We start from the raw sequence: 20,303 nt of genomic DNA, 5'->3' as shown, positions 1-20,303 counted from the left end.
GCTGTTAACGTTTGCGCGGGACTTCCGCCTGTAGCCCTAACAGGCGCGCACACACGAAAAACTCTTCAACCTGTCGCCCTAAGCACCGTCACTACACGGAACGCCTTTCCTCGCAACACCCATGTATAATCGACAGATCTCCCCTTTGACGAGTTTTCCACTGATCGCGGTGAAGGAAGAGTCCGATCGGCGGTTCGGCGCGCCACCCGCATAGAGGCGCACAAGACAAGGCCCAATCTCGCGATGCGAGCCAGCGTGGCACAAAAAACTTTGCCAGCCGGAAAGGCAGGCGTCCTTCCCCGGAAGGCTAGACAATACGGTTTAAAAGAAAGGGAAATTAGGCTGAGAACCACCCGACGGTTCTTCGAATCGACAGGGCACCCTCTCACCCCCTCACACCTTCTGGGATTGCCTGCAGCGAGGAGGTAGTGCCGTTACGGGGGTTGGTTAGTTGTACGTGGACCGGAAGCACTGTGCCGGCGCGGCAGTCTCCAAAGGGTCCCGACAGCAAGACGTGGTCGGCCCATTGCTGGAGACGGCTTTGGGTAACGGGAAGCAAGAAACGTGGGCACGGCCTTGGTTCGCACCCTTGGTACACCCCGTGGACGGTGGGCCGTGGTGGAATAGTGTGACTGAGGCGCCCCATGCTTCTCACTCGCACTGGGAATCTGCGCCGGGTCTGGAGGACGGGAAGAACTCGATTGCATTCATGTCCACATTGTGGCGCTGGGCTAGCCCAGGAACCAACGGGGGACTAAGCTGTGGATGGACATGTACGGGGTGTCGCCGGCTTTTCGAAGCTTTCTACTCGCACTAGGGACGTACACCGGGGCAGATGATGTCGTCGGCATGTTAGGCGGAAGAGACGCTATTTTAGCCGGAGAGGACGGATGCGCGCGTCGGTCTACCAAGAGGCCTTTTTGTGGATGCGGTAGGTTTAAGGTGCAAACCTTGTATTTACGTGGCAGGCTGGGTATCCAGCGACTAGGAGGGCTCTAGCTGGCCTGTCCGTTAGAGGGTCTGGTCCAACCCTGTGACTATAGTTTACTGTAGGAAATGCAAGGACGGCGATTTCAAAGCCTACTATGACCGTTTCAACCACCAGGATGCAAACACCTCGTGTGCCTGGTGCTGGAAGCGGACCTCCCCTGAGCACCCGGTGCACTGCCGCTATTCGCGGGCGGTGTGGAGAAACTGGCCGTGGCTTGATAACGAGCGGCCGGTCGGGCCGCCAGACCGCGCCCAACGCCGCAAATTCTTCCAGACAAGCCTCGGGCAACCGAAAAGCTTTGAGGCGTTTTCGATAGCCACCAACTACTTCAGCGCCCGCCCCAGAGCGGCCCGCCAGCGCCCCGCGCGCCACGAACGCACTTTACGCCTAGGGACACCGATCGTAAACGACTCGAACTCTGACGAGGAATAGACTTACTGCCTTTTCACCCACACTTTACGGCACAAGCCGTCAGACGAACCCTCCGTGCACCTTAGGCACGGGGTCGCGTCAGTGAACTAACCCCCTAAGCAGGACCGGGCCCGAACCCGGTCAGGCACGATCCGCCTCTGCCCTCCTTGTTTTCCCCCTGTGGAAATAAAGAAGATAGAACGCGCGCCGAGATACCCCTCGGGAGGTTGCTAACGGCCGGCTAACAAGCCGGGCCGAGCCCGGCGTTAACTAATACTACTACTACTACTACTACTCTTCCGGCAGGGATAGGTGTGGCTAGAACGCCAGCGACAAGGAGAGGCAACAAGAATTTAGCAAGCATTTTGAAGATGGAGATTTTGAATTGAAAAAAAAAGTAAAAGAGCGTGAACGGTCAATCGAAAAGAGTGTGAACGGATGAATCGAAAAGAGGGTATAAAGTGAATGTGTTGAATGGTAGAAAGAAAGATTAGCACTGAAGTTGACGAATTGTGACTTTATATCTTCAAGTCTTTCCTTGGGTTGAACGGTTCCCCACGAACTGAAAGGTGTACGAGTCACGATTTCTAAATTTAACAACTGATGTTTATTAATTCCGCAGCTCGGTGAATCCGGTGCGCAATGCTTTCTTGGTATATACAGGATCTCAATATATTCACGGGGTGCTCCCTGCAGCGCACAAATTAATTGTCAACTTTCCCAGATGGCGGTTTAGCATTCCCCTTCAATACGTAAATGTTCACCTTTGTTATCATGTCTTAACACACAGCTTTGCCGACATGTACCACTATACCCTGGTGCTTCTATCAACATAATACGTCAAGTATTGTTGTTGCTGCAAGTCCAAAGACTAAATCGATAAATCACTCCGTAAAAGTTGTAAGCCGCGGTGTACCATCAATGCTGGGAGATGATATTTGTTCGTCTGTAGTATTTTTGTTTTTTACTCGAGAAAAGAGCACTATTGATTTCGGGTTTGCATCCTAACTACATGGTAGTCATGGGTCAGGATTAGACGTCTTCGGAATCAAGAAGCCGGCTGAAAGGTCGTATTCACGCTCGCATGCATCTCGGTGTAGCCTTGGAAAATCAAAGATCAGCAGTAGGCTGTGCCGGTAGTTCTAATTTTGGGCTGACTTGATCAAGTGTATGAGTCGGCCGTGACGCAGCCTGCAGGGTAGGGCGCAGGTTTTGCCGGTTTTGCTTGGGTCAAGGATCTGTCAATCAGCCGATACGAAAAAGTTTCGATCTGTTCAAAGTAGCCTGGAATGAAAAAAAAGAAAAATCCCCGAAAGAATCCATCAAAAATTTTTATGTCCTGGAAGTAATTGATGGTACAAGGTTGACGGTATAAGGCGGCATCAGTTATCAGCACTGGTGTGGTGGTATTAGTTACCATACTCTGATGGGCGTCCGATCAAAACAGAACGCCGACGCCATGCTAAATAACTGGCCAGGCGATGTGCTTTAAAACTCATCCCCTCGCGCGCCGAGGGAGAAAAATAAATAAAGTTTGGAAACATTTGCTTTAATATAGTAAATTTCTTCGACAAAAGTAAATTAAGAAGAAAAAACAATAAAATAGTATTTGTATCGAATTCAATCACCATATTGGCTAAAGAAGAGATCAACGACATACCCATGTTGAGTGTGCATTAAAGCCGCGCCTTCCAATGCAAGCTACCCCCCCCCCCCCCCCAACCACGCTACCAGCTGGCAAGTGGGGGGTTATTACTGCTAGCTACCACCTTACTATGTACTATTCTACACACATTACCGCCCTGCTGCAAGTACTTTGTGACAAGTTATGCAATTATGTTTCGATTAAGAATCGAACCATGGTAATTATTGGTTTGGCAAACACCGAATTAATAATAACGTGGTTCATCAGGACCCCGGACATATCAGGACCCCGGACATTTTTCAACCCAGTTTCATCCTTTATTTTCCACACGTGTTCTTTCCCCCAACAGTAATGGAATCATCAAATTGCGAAGCGCGAATCATTCTTGCTCTAAATGAGCTCCGATCAAGCAAAAAGAAAAGCATACGAAAGGTTGCATTAATATATAATGTCCCAAAATCGACACTACACGACAGAATAAACGGCATCGCTTCTTTGGCCAATCGTCGGCCAGGCAACCAAAAGCTAACGGAAAGGGAAGAGGAAGTAATTGTCCAGTATATACTGGACCTGGATTCCCGAGGGTTTCCAGCCCAGATCGCTGATGTGGCCGCAATGGCCGATCATCTTCTCGCTGCGCGGGACGCGCGACCGGTCGGCAAGCAATGGGCTTATCGCTTCGTACAACGACGCACAGAATTAAAAACGCGTTTTTCTCGCGCTTACGATTTCCAAAGAGCTCTTTGCGAAGATCCTGACGCGTTAAACGCGTGGTTTCAATTGGTGGCCAATATGAGGGCCAAATATGGCATCCAAGACTGCGACATGTACAACTTCGACGAAACCGGCTTTATGATGGGCCAGATTTGCGCTGGAATGGTCGTAACTGGGTCCGAAAGACGCGGAAGAAGGAAAAAAGTACAGCCTGGCAATCGAGAATGGGCGACTGCAATTTGTTGCATCAGTGGCGACGGTTACAATATACCCCCGTATATCATCGTCAAAGGCTTTTACCATTTGTCCAATTGGTATACAGAAGGCGGTCTTCCGGACACGTGGCGCCTCAAACCCACCGTTAATGGATGGACCGACAACGAGACTGGCCTCGACTGGGTTCAGCATTTCGACAACCATACAAAATCGCGGACAAAAGGCGTATATCGGATGTTAGTGCTCGATGGGCACGGCAGTCATCGATCCCCTGAATTCGAGGGCTATTGCAAAGATCACAATATTATTCCACTTTACCTGCCTGCTCATTCATCTCATTTAACCCAGCCACTTGATGTCGGAGTGTTTAACGTCCTTAAGCGGGCGTACGGTCAAAAAATTAACGACTTTATCCGGGCCCACATCACTAACATCAGCAAAGTCGACTTCTTTTTGGCTTTTGCAGCGGCTTACAAAAAGTCAATGACAAAAGAAAATATGGCCGGGGGTTTTCGAGGGGCGGGAATTATCCCCCATAGCCCGGAAATGGTCATATCTAAGCTGGATGTTAGGCTACGGACGCCGCCACCTAAAGAGCTTGATTTTTCCAGCACCGAAACCTGGGTCTCTCAAACACCGCACAACCCGACAGAAGCCGTTAATCAATCTACCCTTGTTAAAAGTCGAATCAACTGTCATCAGGGAAGCTCGCCAACGCCTATTTTTAATGCTGTAAAGCAGCTAGCAAAAGGGTTGGAGTCGATTGCTCATCGAACCACACTTTTGGAAGCGGAGAACCACAGCCTTCGGAAGGCCAACGAAGCGCTTAGCAAGCGGCGCAGGGCTCAAAAAACACGTATCCGCGAAGGAGGGTCATTTACCATACAAGAGGGTCAGAATTTGCTTCAATCAAATGGTGCCGATGGTCTAATATACGAAAAGAAAGATGAAAATGGGGAGGGGAGTAGTGCGCAGCCGGCGACTAAACGACGTTGCGGCAACTGCGGTAAACCTGGACATAATGCACGCACCTGTCAGGAGGATGCAGAAATGTCTGATGTACATATATCCGATTGCATTGAGGTAAATTGAACAACGCTGGCGTTGCAATTGAAATTGGAAGTAGTATTGTGCAGGAAAAGTGTCCGGGGTCCTGATATGTCCGGGGTCCTGATGAACCACGTTAACCCATTCTTCCAAGCTCCCTCACGTAGGCACACACCTCGAGGGTTGAGGCTTTTGTTCAATATAGCATACTTTTGTTGGAGGGGATATGGGGCCTTGGGACGGTAATTTCTATAAAAGAAATAGAAAAAACAATTAAAACAATACTTTTTAACCCGTCAAGCGAAGTTTTTGGCGCTCGGCTTTATTCAACAGGCAAACGACATTCGATCAATATAAACTAGTTGGGTAGGCACCTACCTACCTGACCCTTGCGTACTTCTGGCATAAACGGCTCAGCGGGAGCCCACTGTCTTTTTGTTACTTACTCCCGGGGCTGGTCTGGCTGGTCTCGCTTGGTGCCGGCCGCAAGTATTGTTTTTCCGAAGCCTGGCCAGGAAGAGTTCACTTCCTGCTTGTATCTTTGAAATTCGACCTTTTTGTTTGGTTTTACTTGGTGGATTTTTTTCCGGATTGCTTTGTTTTCCCAGGAAGTCAAACATTGCTCCTGAATAGACGCGCATATAATAGATGAGCTTAAACTGTATATAGGCAAAAGCTTCTCTTGAAGCGACCGTTAACTATACTTGAGGCTCAAGGGCATTATCCCATACCTGAACTCTACTCCAATGTGTCACAATTGTGCTTTTGGGGTATGTCTCTTCTTTGCCTCCATACGTTTGAAACAAGAAAGCGAAATTTGAGGAGGGCCGCCAGAGTGAATTGCATACCGCCTCGAACATACAAACAGTTCAACTTTCCAAGTCTGGGATGCATATTGAAAGAATTACAGGAATAAAGGGGCTGCATGCGCACACACGCCTCACCCCCGATAAACGTCTACGGCCGCCGGATGTCGCTCATAGGCCTCTCCAGCTTCGTCTACTCGTCTACCTATATCCAGGATCCGGCGATAGACTGCCCCAGAGCGTTGGGTCGCAGTGTGGAAAGTAGTGGAGGCTTTTCACGAATCACGCGTGTAATGTGCTGTGTGGGATACGATCGATTCCTAGGGTGTCAACTTCTGGCCCCGGTGCTGGGCTGCATATCAACAACTTGATAATGCAGACTATAATAATGCCAGCAGACAATTGTTTGGGGTTTTGCTTTCAGATCTTGGTGTCCCTGTTGCAACTTGCAAGAGCGAGCCCGGGCTATGCTACTTCCTCAAAGTTGGTCTATTATTGGGGTTCGAGCGTTCTAGACAAAATTGACCAAGGGACAAGGCCTGAAGCAGGTACTAAAGGGTATTTTGGACGGTAATTAGCAAGATGCACTATTCAAATTTGACAAAACTCGGACTTGGGCTGACTAGATGGCTAGCAAACCTACACATATGATCCCAACCTCACAGGCAATAGATAGTATGGCCCATATGAACTCCTCACAAAGCCCAGAGCTGGCCGCCCTTCACATTTGACATGGCCTTGGACAACTGCGATTGTACAGGCGGGACATTCCGCGTGGCAATGTCTGCCACAACACATACTTTCCTATAGGGTCTTGGCTCGACCGCAACACCTCAGAATCTGATGCCTATTCCAGCACGGCATGTTATCAAAGGCGACGCATCGCAATGCCTCGGCGAGCTTTTATCCCGGATGAAACTGACTTTCACTTTATGCCATAGATGGAATTAGTGGTGGGTCATTGGAGAGGGCCAAACAAGCATCCTCCACCATTCATGGGTCAGACCCACCTTTGTTAGCGATTCACACCCAAACACACTAATAAGCTTAACAGCTGAAGAATTTTCGCCCTCCGGGCGCCGGTCGTCATGGCCTCACCAGAGGTCTCAAACCGCCGCGCGCGCCCGCAGAGCACGCCGCAGGCTTTGCCGCAGGGCCAGGCCGAGTCGGGACACGTATCTCTCGACACGCGCACCGCTAACGCGCCTGAGCCGGCTGGCCGCGGAAGGTACTCCAGCCTCCCGGCCCTGGCCATCAAAACACTGCAGCAGGAGTTGGAAAACGTGGAAACAGTCGGCAGCTGGCTCGAAGAGGTCTTTGCAGCCAAGCTCGAAAGTTTACAGGCCCCGGAGGACGCCGCGCTTAGGAGAATTGTTCTTGAACTTGACGACGTGATCAGCGGCTGGTTCCTCAGTCGCACCCTCCCTGAAAAAGAGCGTTCGCGCTCCCCGTCGCGTTCGCCGACCAGTTCCAGCGAAAGGCGCAGCATTTTAATTACGAGGACGGGTACGGCGTCGTCGGCCTCTAAAGGCAGAGGCACGCCCACTAACAAATCGGTCACATGGGCCGAGCGAGCCGCCACGCCACCAGCGGCGGCCCCAACGCAAATTTTAACCCCGGCCACGCGCTCGTACCCGATACGTACGACGCCCGGCAATGCACCTGACAGCTCCGCAACTCCCTCCCAATCGGGCCGGGACCGCTCCCAAGCCCCGAAACGTTTGACAGAACAGCCGTCCAACCGCATCCTGATCCGCGTAAATGACAAATTGCGGATGGTGACGAGGGAGCCATACGCGGTAACGACCAAACTGGCCGAATTGGTCTCGGTGCCACACAGTGAAATCCCAAACGCCAAGCGTACCCCCACGGGCTGGGGTGTTACGGTGGCCTCTGAGGAAACACGGCAAAAACTCCTTAACCCCAGCGCGGTCAAGGCCATTATGGACGCATTGGACGCGCGGGAAGTCACTGTCCCGACAACCTGGCACACATACGCCGTTTCTGGAGTGCCCCGAACGCTCAATTGCCTGGACGGAAGAAAGGACGTACATGAGGTAATCCAGGAGGAGATTACCGTGGCAGCAGGCCAGCAGCCAGTCAACTGGCATATTTCCAAACATGGTTACGACCCATATACGGCTGAGGGCACGTGGATAGTGTCCTTCCTTCAACCCGTAAAGCCCTTTCAGCTTTTTGGAGTGTCGAAACGTGCGCGGAAGGTTGAAAAATCACGCAAAATTATACACCACCACGACGGTTGCCAGGGATATTGCGAAATACGTCGCTGCGTACGGCAAACGCGTTGCGGTATATGTGGTGAAGCAAAACATGCGACAGAGGAAGAGCCGTGCAAGGCAGCCCCCAAATGCGTTAATTGCCACGGCCATTTCCCATCCGGACATGAGAATTGCCCTGCCCGACCTTTGGTGGTAAATGGGAAACTTGAACGACCTTCACAGCGTAAACTTAAGGGGATTCGCAGAATCGGACGTGCCAACCGTGCCGCGATTATCAACGACCGGGCCGAAACGGCCCGCCGAGAGCCAGCACCTGCAATCCCGGTCCTAAGCACCTCATCGCAGCATTCGCAAACCTCGAGCTCCCGATCGAGCATTTCAAACAAAAGAGCGCGGCCATGCGAGGCGGCAGGGGCGGACATCCGCAACTTCCTGCAGGTTGAACAGGAACGCGTGCACGACGAAATCGTTTGGGCAGCCGAAATGGAGGAGGACGCAGCGGCTGCCGAACCTTGCCCCGCTGATGGGATAAACTTGGAAGCAACCCGTCGATTAATATGACGAAATACTCGCTCGGTAATATGCAGCGGGAATGCCTCGACGTAGTTTGGGCCAACGTAGGTAAAAGGATGGGTGTGCATTTGAGCCTATTGGAGTTGTGCCACCAGAGAAAAGTGGACCTGGTTAACGTTCAAGAGCTATGGTGCGGGCTAAATACGAATACACAAACGCACCCGGGCTATAATGTTTTTGCGCCAGTGGACGAATGGTACGCAAACACTTACGAAGCCATGACTGGGCTCCGGTCTCGGGTGCTCACCTACGTGAAGAAGGGGGCAGCCCTAGGGGCCGCACAACGACGGTTACCGCAGGGCCAAAATACGCGGGACGTACTCTGGCTCGAAATTAACGGAATATTGTTTATTAACGTATATAGGGCTCCGGGCACTGAGGCCGCGCTGGAAATGGTATGCAATACCGTGCTAAATGGACCCACGGTGCTAGGCGGCGATTTTAACGTAGCGGCTGCTGTATACCAGCCAGGCCGCACAGACGCACGCGGAGGGGATCAACTGACGGCATGGGCGCAAGCCCAGGGCATGCGTTTTACAGGAAATATCGGCGTGCCCACCCACCGCGATGGGGGTTTATTGGATATGGTTTTTTCCAACCTCCCCAGCACAGTTACTGTGGTTGACAGCAGTCTTTACACAGGCTCCGACCACGAATCTCTTTATACCACACTGCGGACGCGCGGCGCCCCCCGCCCGGAGGCGGTCAACGTTTCGGTTAGGGACGACCGGCTACCAAAGTTCGCGGAGCTACTTGCTTTTGGCATGCAAGACATACCGGACCCGGGATCCGCGGCCGATGGCTACGCATTGGACGCGTGGGTAGCTGAATTTACAACTTTATGGGAGCAAGTGACGTGGGTCGTGGGTACGCCGGCGGGAAAAAGGGGCAGCTCGGCTCCCTGGTGGACCGAAAACTGCCAGCGGCTCTGGTCCGAATTCCAGCGGGTTAAACGGAGCGCTGTAAATAGGGCAGACGCCTCTGCCGAGGAAAAAGCCTATACGAAAGGGGTGCGGGCCGCGAAGCGGGAGTACTGGAGGCACCGGATCGACCAACTGCGCGACGATAAGGATTTGTGGAACATGGTGGGCTGGCTGGGAGCCGGACCACGCCTCCGGTCCCCGCCGCTGGTTATTAACGGCGAGCAAGTGAGCGAGCCTTTAGCAAAAGCGGAAGCACTGCAACGGGAGGTGCTTGGCCGATTTTCGGCGGAGGATGACCTGCAGGGAGACCCCTTGGAGGCCTGGTCGGCGGACGAGGCTAAAATCCCTTGGGACACCCAGGTTAGTGCGGAAGAGGCGGAGCGCTCCTGCATTGGGGTTACGAGCACGTCCCCGGGCATCGACGGAATGACCGTCCGGCTACTAAAAGCCGGATGGGTTTCGTTGGCCGAGCCGGTGCGCAGGCTCTACCAACGTTGCCTGGAACTCGGACATTTCCCAGCGCCTTGGAAGAAGGCCGAAGTCGCGATGCTACCGAAAACGGGGAAGAAAGACCGGAGCAGCGTTCGATCCTGGCGGCCTATAGCCCTCCTCTCCTGCATCGGAAAAGGCCTCGAGAGGCTCGTTGCACGCCGGATAGCTTGGGCCATACACGACAACGGGCTCCTTAGCTGCACCCACGGCGGTGCCCTACCCAAGCGATCGGCGACGGATCTGGTTTGTGCCCTCGCCCACGATATCGAGCAGGCTTTAGCTCGCGGGGAGGAAGTTACCCTTGTCGCATGCGACGTCCAAGGCGCCTTCGACGCCCTCCTCCATGGGCGATTAATACGGAAAATGCGGAGCCTTGGGTTTAGTAAAATGCTCCTCAGGTTCGTGATTAACTTTTTAAACGACCGCCAGGCCCGAGTCCGGCTGGAGGGTACGACCACGGGCTTTAGGCGGCTTGGGTGCGGCACCCCGCAAGGGTCTCCCCTTTCCCCGATCCTATATATGCTATATTTGGCGTATCTCGTCAAAAACGGTACGAAGTGGCGGTTGGCATACGCAGACGACGTGCTTACATGGAAATCGTCACCCTCGTTGGAGGAAAACGTACGTTGGCTGGAAGATAAACTCCGGGATATGCACGAAATTGCGGCGGAAGAGAAGATCCATTTTGCAGCGGAAAAGACAGAGGTGATCCATATTACTAAGAAAAGGCACGGTCGCAACCCGGAAATCCGGATTAATGGTAGAACGGTTACCCCGGTCCAACTACCGGGCGGTCGACGCGGACAAAGCGCCTCCGGGGCCGAGCGCTACCCGGGCATGCGTTGGCTTGGTTTTTGGTTCAGCCGACGGCTAGACGGGCGCCGCCACGTGGCCGAAAGGGCTGCCAAAGCAATGGCGGTCGCTGCTCACCTCAAAGGCTTTGGGGCAGTAAGATACGGACCGCCTGCGGCTGCACTTCGCAAGGCAGCGGTGGTATGCGTGGGTTCCTCGGCCACCTACGCAGCCGAGGCATGGTATAACCCAGCGCACAAGCAAAGAGGACTCCTTAAAGCATTGAACAAACCGCTGGTTTTAGCGGCACGGGCAATCCTCCCGGCGTATAAAACCACCCCCTCGTCCACTGTTCTCAGGGACGCAGGACTACCCTCGGCCCGCGTCGCGCTGGCCTACACCCGCCTGAAATACGGCGCCCGACTAAGGCTCGCGGACAAGGGGCACCCCCTTGTCAGCCGCCTGCGTGAAATACCTCGTGCCCGCAACTCGGGCCATTCGGCCACGACCCTGCAAACGGCTGCACAATTTCTCCCGCGGATCCGGAGACTAGAGTTGCGCGCACCTCGCAATGCCCCGGATTCTCGCACTGACCCCACCGGAGGAGTCCCGAAAGAGGAAGCGGCCCGCCGCTTTATCGAATGGCTGGACATGGTATCACCTGACGATATCGTGGTATATACGGATGGTTCGGAAAAACACGAAAACAACTGCGTCCAAATAGGGTACGGATGGGCCGCTTTTAGGGCGGGCCTGGAATTTGCCGCAGGCTCCGCATCTATTACGCCGGAAAGCCACGTTTTCGACGCCGAGGCGATTGGCGCCCTAAAAGGGCTACAGGCGGCAGCCAAGGCCCAGCCAGGCGCCCGGATTTGGATTTGTGTGGACAGCACCTCGGTTATTTGGGGTCTTAGAGGCGACGCGCCGCGTTCGTCCCAATGGGCCTTTCTGGAGTTCCATGACCTTGTCGATCTACTCCGAAAACAAGGTACCGAGGTTCGGGTCCGTTGGTGCCCTGGGCACCAGGGAATCCCGGGAAACGACCGGGCTGACGAGCTGGCCAAGGCCGGCTCCGCCGGACCGCCGGACCCAGACCCGAGGGCTCAGCAAACCACGTATAGCGGTGCCGGCACGGTCCTCAGAGCCATTCTTTCGAATATAGAGAAGGACTGGTGGCGTAAAGAACTCTGTGAACGGTCCCCCGCATATAGGGAATGGAAATTCCAATACACACCGAGAAAGGAGCCCGAGGAACTGCGTTTGCCAAGACCCCTACTGGGCCATTATTTGGCCATGAGGACCGGCCACGGCGATTTCAAAGCCTACCATGACCGTTTCAACCACCAGGATGCAAACACCTCGTGTGCCTGGTGCTGGAAGCGGACCTCCCCTGAGCACCCGGTGCACTGCCGCTATTCGCGGGCGGTGTGGAGAAACTGGCCGTGGCTTGATAACGAGCGGCCGGTCGGGCCGCCAGACCGCGCCCAACGCCGCAAATTCTTCCAGACAAGCCTCGGGCAACCGAAAAGCTTTGAGGCGTTTTCGATAGCCACCAACTACTTCAGCGCCCGCCCCAGAGCGGCCCGCCAGCGCCCCGCGCGCCACGAACGCACTTTACGCCTAGGGACACCGATCGTAAACGACTCGAACTCTGACGAGGAATAGACTTACTGCCTTTTCACCCACACTTTACGGCACAAGCCGTCAGACGAACCCTCCGTGCACCTTAGGCACGGGGTCGCGTCAGTGAACTAACCCCCTAAGCAGGACCGGGCCCGAACCCGGTCAGGCACGATCCGCCTCTGCCCTCCTTGTTTTCCCCCTGTGGAAATAAAGAAGATAGAACGCGCGCCGAGATACCCCTCGGGAGGTTGCTAACGGCCGGCTAACAAGCCGGGCCGAGCCCGGCGTTAACTAATACTACTACTACTACTACTACTGGAGAGGGCCAAAGTAAGGCAGTTTGGGCGATTTAGCAAGACACCTGAACATGCGTAGCTTTACGCATATAAAGTAGCTTAAAGTTGGTATGTAATTAGTATCTAAATATGGATAAGTTTATTGATTATTAGGGATGGTTGTAAACTGCCGAGTTACAAGAACATAGAGCAGCTAACTAAAGGTTTAGCTGCATATGTTGAAAGCAGTAATGTTAAATTAACTTGTTCACATATCCTTGTAATGGAAATTCAAAATCGTTAGGCTTTTCGGTTAAAAAAAATCATAAATAACTGGCAATGTGAACCGCAGTCGCCATTCATAGGCTTTAGCGAAACTTTCCTAGCCAATTTGCCATATTTCATCTGGTAAGCAGCAGATATTAATCGAAGCTCATCTTCCAATAAAAACGTTGGAAACTTGAAAAGCTGAACGGACGACTCAAGTTGGTATTGCCCGCAAACGGCGCACAGTAATAGTGGCTGAGTGGGAAATGTTGGTCTGCAAAAGAATTGACCGTATTGAGCGGAAGGGAAGAAAGCCGATATTCCGCAGTTGATCAAACTGCTAGTCTTACCTCGATTCGATACTGCCAAAAGGCCGCGTAGGCAAATTCAGGACCAAAATTCCCACAGCGTTCACCTGAAACAAACACCGTTTCGAAAGTTTATTTTTATTCCCGCGTAGTATTTTAGTTGCAATCTTGAGAATCGCATCGATTGTGATTGGATCATCAATACAAGGCTTACAACCACGGAAAATGAACCCGAACAAGAATAGAAATGCACAAGATTATTTAATAATGCGAGGCTCCAAACAGCTTTTTGGTATAGCTAATGCTAAATTAAAGCTGTTTTGATGGCCACACTGATAATAAAAGCAAAAGAAGGCAATCAACTAGGTAGATAGGTAAGTACCTGCAGACCTACTATTGTTAGGCAGCCTTGGTTCGCATTTACGCAGATGTGTGCTATGCAAGTTCCTTGATTAATCTTTCGTTGGAAGTCTAGGTCGTATTACAATTGACGAAACTAAAATCCCCGTCACTTTACAAATGTTGTCAATATGCTGCTGTCCGGTACTACATTTCTCTCACAAGCCTTTTACTCTAGCATCATCCTTGTTATGTTGCCACACTAAGTATGAAACCCCTAGAAAAGTAGCTGCAAGTTTGCGCGTATAGGACGATGAAGCGTATGATCGGCTCGAAAGGGGCCCAAACCCATCTATCAAGGCGATATATTGATAGGAAATTGCTTTGAATTCCGCGTCCGGAGCAATGTTGGGCAATTCGTAATGGAGAACACTGGCGCTCCACGCCAGTAAAGTGGCCATTCCTATCAGATCCATCACCACTATGCGATCTGTCGTCCGAACCCAATTACGTTAGTACGTAGAGCAGGGAGATCCCTGTAATGATATCCACTATTGAAAAGTATATTTCTGGAATGTTAATACTCGCCTTCACGCAATAAGAAGGTCACCATTTATAAACAGTTGGACTTCTCTCCAGCTCTTCAGATTTTCCACAACTCTTCCTTCCCCAGTCACACACTTACTCACTTCCTTGATACAGTCTTTTCCTATCAATTTTCCTCAATTCCTTCTCTTCTCTCGTTGGTATAACATTCGTTTACTTTATCAACTTTACTTTCTTTGCTCAAATCGATCAAGACTTTTTTTAATTTTCTTTTTTGAAACCGCAAAAGAAAACACCACTCAGCCGTCGATATGCAGCTGTCAGCCTTTTTTATCGCCGTGGCAGCCTCCACGATCGGCTTCACCTCGGCCCTCCCGACGCCAGGAGATCGCGTCACCACCCCCGTGGCTGTAATCAATTCCGACATCCCTGGATCAGGTCATGTCGCAACCGCCCTCCAAGCCCTCGTGGGCCCCGACCAGCTTGCAAGTAAAGAAAATTCTCGCGCCCAGGGTCGCAAACCTCTGCCCAAATCTCGCCTCGGTCGACCTCCCAGGACTCGCAGCAGCTCCGACAGCGATTAAGGCGCTTCTTACGAACCGAAAGTATGATATTTGATTACGAGATTAAGCTGGCTGTGGGCGTCGGGATTTTCCTTTTTCGCAACAGACTTAAAAGGCTTTGTTGCCTTTTTATTTCTTCATCGATAAACGTCAAAGACCCGCTGGGATCGAGAACCAAACCAATCTGTTTAACAACTCTGGATTACACTTAAAGGAAATTGGATTAAGAACAAGTCAGCCGGACTCTTGTGGTTTTAATCGGGCTAGGATATGAGAGCTCTTGCTATTTATAAGCCTCGTCTACGCGCAGGATGTGAGGTTTTAGATAAATATACAATACGTCTTTCTATATCCATATATCTCTGTCCTTTTATCAATGATAAGAAAGAAGCTATATGGAAGCTTCCCAAAACGAGAAAGAGGTTGCGTGGTTCCATAGGTGATTTACCAACAAGGGAAACGGATGTCAGGCTTATCTACCTAAGTGGGCATCCCATTCTCAGTGCGACAAGTGTTATTATTCCGATGTAAAAGACATTTGTTGACAATGTTTCAGGATTGCGAAAGATGCGTCATTCCAAATACAGCTAGTGGTTTTGCTACAACAACAAATTATAACTGTCAGCACTAGGCGGAAAGGTCTAAGTGCTAATATCGCCAATGTCAATCCCGTCAGAGTACAACGCGTCGGCTGCAATATTCGGATGGCGGTATAGAGAGACTGCAATGGCGGCCCCGCCGACGCGAAATACAAAGTCGCTGGCGAAAGGTTCCGAAAGACTGACTATGACGAACGTCCCTATCGATGAACTTGGCTGCGCTTATGTCCAGCGGCCAGATAATCCGCTCAGCTAATAGCTACCGCTGTACAAACGCAGCAGCCATGGTGGCATATTGCGTTCCCTGGACGGTGAATGTGACAAGGGCCTTTCCGGCCTCCCGCCGCCTCGTCGGGAGCAGTCGTGTCTTGATCAAGATTTCTTAATGGCGGATCGGTCGCGTGAAGAATGTCACAAAAGGCTGTGGAGAAAGAAAAAGAAAACAAGTGAGTACTAGTACGGTGGTACATAAAATGTCTATCTTGCACTTTTACTCCTACTCCGAAAGTGTAGGTTTTAAAACACCAGTTACTGTCGGGAAGCGGTGAACTAGGATGGGTCGAGGACTCTACGGCGCCAATAATTGTATGCTGACGCTCGCTATCTAGAGAAATACAAACAGGCCGTGGAACCATGTGGCATGTGCAACACGCGACGTCCGCCACCCTACAAATATTATACCCGTGATTCTTTAGAACCGTCTTTTGCGTCTGCACGTCAGCTCGCGGGGGCGTCGGTTCGCAAGAATCTTCCAGCGATTCAACCAAGTATGGTTACCATGACCACTGCTCGGCACATTAACAGAATGTCTCTCTCCCTAAATCCACGGGCATCATGCCAACAGTAGCCGAAAGGGCGATAAATGTTGTGTTTTTGTAAAGTTGCATTGTGGAATGATTTAAGGAAACGGTTTGGAGGAAAGGGGGAAATATATTAGACCACAACAATATTCGTTGACCAATATAGTGCCGAGCAAGTTATGTTATAAATATATGATTTGCGCAGCGTATGGAGCGGAAATAGGACGCTCGATGCCCCGTATCTAGTGAGAGTGCCACAGGGGTGATTTTGACTCAACTCGATGCTGCCAATGGGCCAAAACCACGGCGTGGGCAAACCTTGGAACGGTATTTGCAAGGCATTCAGGTAGAATAGGCACCGGGATAGATAGGCATTTCCATCCCACAAAGTGTTTCAGAACAATAGCTGACAGCCCACCACTCGTCCCCAGGGCACATATACCCCGGGGTGACTCGTTGACTAGGGAATCCAGGAAAAATGTCAAATCATGGCCTACCGGGAATCACCAGCGAGGGATGGCATATTTTGGACCAGAGCAGGGTCACAATTTAGGATGGCATCTAGGCAAGTTTCTGGAAGACGTCGGACGAGCCAGATCTTACGATGGCTGATATACACGGCATTTATTTTTGGGACTTGAGCTCGCCGTGTGAGGTGGGAGCGATTGATGTGTTGAGTCGTACAATGTATACACGCGAGGATGCCAAGGGATCTGCGGACTCTTTGAGACTGGAAGAGAATGTCGATGATAAAAAGTCAAATGGAGGGATGCAAGATCTCAGAGCTCAGGTGAGACGTGTTCCAATGCATTATGTGGTCCAGGAGACGGCCCTTCGCCCCGACTGCTTTGCAACAAAATCGTGATTGGAGGTTGGGCCGTGGGGTGTCAGACACGGGGTCTATTTCACACGCCACCTTCACCCGAACCTGCCTTGGGTAGATCCAAATGTCGACCAGGTTGAGCATTTTCGTCGCTGGCACCAGCCGTTGCCCAGACCTTTCTTCGTCTGATAACTGCAAACACCAACCGTGCCCTTTCGACTCTTTGGGTCGCTCCCTGTAGCTAACTGGTGACCGTAAATTGAAGGCTCACATGATGAGCCTCGTTGTCCTGGTTCTATATCACGTAAGTGGTGACTCAACACCATTGCGGTGAGCCACATCATATCAGAGCTCCCGGGGTGATCTTTGCATGACGTTGTAAATACAGGCTTTGAAATGCATTCATCGCGTTCATCAAGTGGCTGCTCTCGTCTACCAGTTGTGGTCAAAATGTTCCAAAGCCTTAATCCTCAGCCCGAGCATGAGTCCCAAGGACTTCAGCAACAGTTTCAGCAAGCATACAGCGACACGCAGCAAGTACTTTTCTGCGTTGTTGTCTGCGTTGTTGTCTGCCTTGTAGCAGGTGAAGCGCATCGCATTTATTCAAGACGGTCATCAGGAGACTGCGGATCAAAAAGTGAGCTCGTGATGCGCGGATCTTGCCAAAATGCCCACTTTGGGTAATTGTGCGGAATGATCATATGGCGGTGTGGCTGTATCTTAACCCGCATTACTGGGGTGGGGGACGACCAAGATTGGCAAATCTCATTCACAACTTGGACCAAGTAGCAAAAATTTGGGGTGGTAAAGACATGGCTGCCTTGTGCGTCTAATGTTTCTCATTTTGACACGGTGATGCTGCGGATCGGCCTAGCTTCTGGAACTTCAGTTGGCACATTCCAGATACAAGTGGAGGCTCCGTCAGCCATGGTTAGCCTCGTACAAGTCTGTAGCTCCGACCAGAAGGATCGACGGCTTTTCAAGAGTAGAGGCCTCATGTGACTTGTAGGACATCAAATAAATAGTGTGTCAAAGACGAGAATTTTGACATACTTGCGATCCAGATGAACCAAATTACAAAGACAGAAATGCCTAGAATGACAAATCTGGGAGGGGCATAGTGCCGACTGGCGGAATAGCCAAACTGAAAAAAAAAAAGTAAAAATCCTGGCCCACCAAAAAAACTAAAACGACACCGGGGCCCGGCTCCAAGATTGATAACGTCAAAAATCGGAAAAATTGCTACCTCTGACTGCCTGACTTGAGTCGAGCCCAGCAAGGCTGTTTTGCCCAAACTTTTGATCGCCTCGGGCATAATCTTGTATGCACGCCCTCTCCCAGCATCCCACATGTCCAGGCATGCCTGACCGAGCTCTCGCTAATCCTGTACCACGTCTACCCAGCCTGTCAAATTAAGGTATGGGGTGGATCCATGCATGGATCGGAATATTCATATGCATACAGAGCTAAATGTGTAATACACCTCGGAGAGTCTCGACAGCGGTCCGGTTCTCGGCTGTCGAAATGAAACAAGGTTGCCCATTTCTATAAAAAAAAGGGTGTCGTTGTGAGTGGATAGGGGCGTGTGTTCTACAAGTCCCATTAGCGTGGGGCGTCTCCATGCGATCAAGAGACATGGGTGCTTGTTTCAATCTTTTGGCACACCGGTGTGTGGCTTGCAGCGAAGCTTTGATGCAGGGGATCCTGTGAACCCTGAAAGCTTGGCTTTCTAAACCAAAGGTCGAATCAATCGATCGGGATGGCATCAGGGAACGTCAGGTGTTTAATAACTTAACAAGTAGAATTCGGCATATTTGCTTTTTGTTATTTTTGCAGTACCCTGCCATGCAGAGGATCCATCCCATATCTATTCTTGCAACACATTTCGAGACCGATGGAACCCTCAAACCAGCGTGTCGGTAAGCGAACAACGGTCCATATTTCACCAAGTGAGCCCTTGGCATCAATGCTCCAAAAGGCCGTCGAACTGGCTGTCAATCGGCAGTGGGATCATTCAATAAAAGTTTCCGCTAGCGCAGTGATCAGCTTGGTAAGACGGTCAATTGTACCGACATGACGCAGGATCGTCTCGAAGTATGCCTTGTCGGTGGAGATTTCCTTGAGGAGGACGCTGTGTAGCTTGGGGCTGGCGAGACACTCCCGTATGGCCAAGGCTCGAGGTTCAGCTCCTTGCTCCTATGGCTGTCGTTGAAGGGAAGTCTCCAAGCTTGAAAGATTGCAGTCTACGACAAAGTTCATCTTCATTAGGGACCTGTAAACCAAGCGCAGTAGGTGTGTCAGACAACAGCTGCGACCACTTGACCACTCAAAGACATGGTTATCCACTACAAAAGTAGAGTAAGCTACCCTAGGTAACTTACGACGTCTGGACTCTGGAGCCCTCAGGACATCATATGAACTTGTTCACGTCGACGAGAATCATCGCTGTCCTGCAGCAAGCTGTCCTGCAGCAAGCTGTCCTGCAGCAAGCTGTCCTGCAGCAAGCTGGCCCTTGGCATTCTCAGTGCCTGTTCAGGGGACTAAATGCATGCTCAAGGGACTAGGAAGTAGTTTCGAAGGAAGTAGTGTCGAAACCACTCACGTACCTCGACACCCTGTCGATGGGCATCTCTCACGTCTCCGGGAAACGTACGTTGAGCGCGAGGACTGGTTTGGTTTTGACCCCTCGCCCATATCGCCACCTGACTTGAAACCGGTTGGAAACCTACCCAAAGTCACAAAGTGACTGAAATTCCAGAATCTTAGCCTCTATTTTAGGGAATATCGCATAGCGTCGATGAACCCCGGTCAAGACTGTTACCGTAACGAGCTTCGGGGGTGCCTCAAGGCGCTTCAATAATCCGGGCGAATCCGCTATTCACATTCTCCGATGGCGAGCAGAGGTGCTGTCCATCACGCAAGTAGACCATGATTCAGTGCCGGTAGCGCGGTCCGGTGGGATGAATGCTTTAGACGTGCCAGGAGATGTACGGCGGGGATAAAGGGAGTACGGTCAAGCTCAAGTCGCCAAGCCCTATAGGGATTAGGGCCAGGGGGTCGTTCCAGCTGGAGAAACGCTAGGGCCTGAAGTGTGTGGGGTTGTGGGGATTCGCCTAGTAAAACCTAAACCTAAAGCTTGCCCTTGTATTGCGGGGTGCGGCATGCAGTCCCAGCTCGCTAGAGTCAGAACCTGAGAGCAGAAGATCAATGGGCTGAGATACGTGGTACTATTGCACATCAATAAACAACTCAGGGTCTGGGGTGTCGGATATAAAATATGCAAATTTGGCATTCTCCAGCTGTGTAAGTA

General features: G+C 51.4%; 1 protein-coding gene across 1 annotated transcript; it reads left to right on the top strand.

Annotated features, from left to right (window-relative positions):
• Window positions 1-16,774: 16,774 nt before the first annotated feature.
• MGG_16950 (uncharacterized protein) lies at window positions 16,775-17,573 on the top strand (the record flags this gene model as incomplete). The annotated part of the gene is made up of 3 exons (XM_003713051.1): window positions 16,775-16,960; window positions 17,259-17,297; window positions 17,382-17,573. The coding sequence occupies 3 exons, from the start codon at window positions 16,775-16,777 to the stop codon at window positions 17,571-17,573; spliced, it is 417 nt and encodes a 138-aa protein (XP_003713099.1).
• Window positions 17,574-20,303: the final 2,730 nt, after the last annotated feature.

Source organism: Pyricularia oryzae, chromosome 3 (assembly GCF_000002495.2).
Source record: "Pyricularia oryzae 70-15 chromosome 3, whole genome shotgun sequence".
NCBI lineage: Eukaryota > Fungi > Ascomycota > Sordariomycetes > Magnaporthales > Pyriculariaceae > Pyricularia > Pyricularia oryzae.
This window is presented reverse-complemented; position numbering and strand designations above follow the sequence as displayed.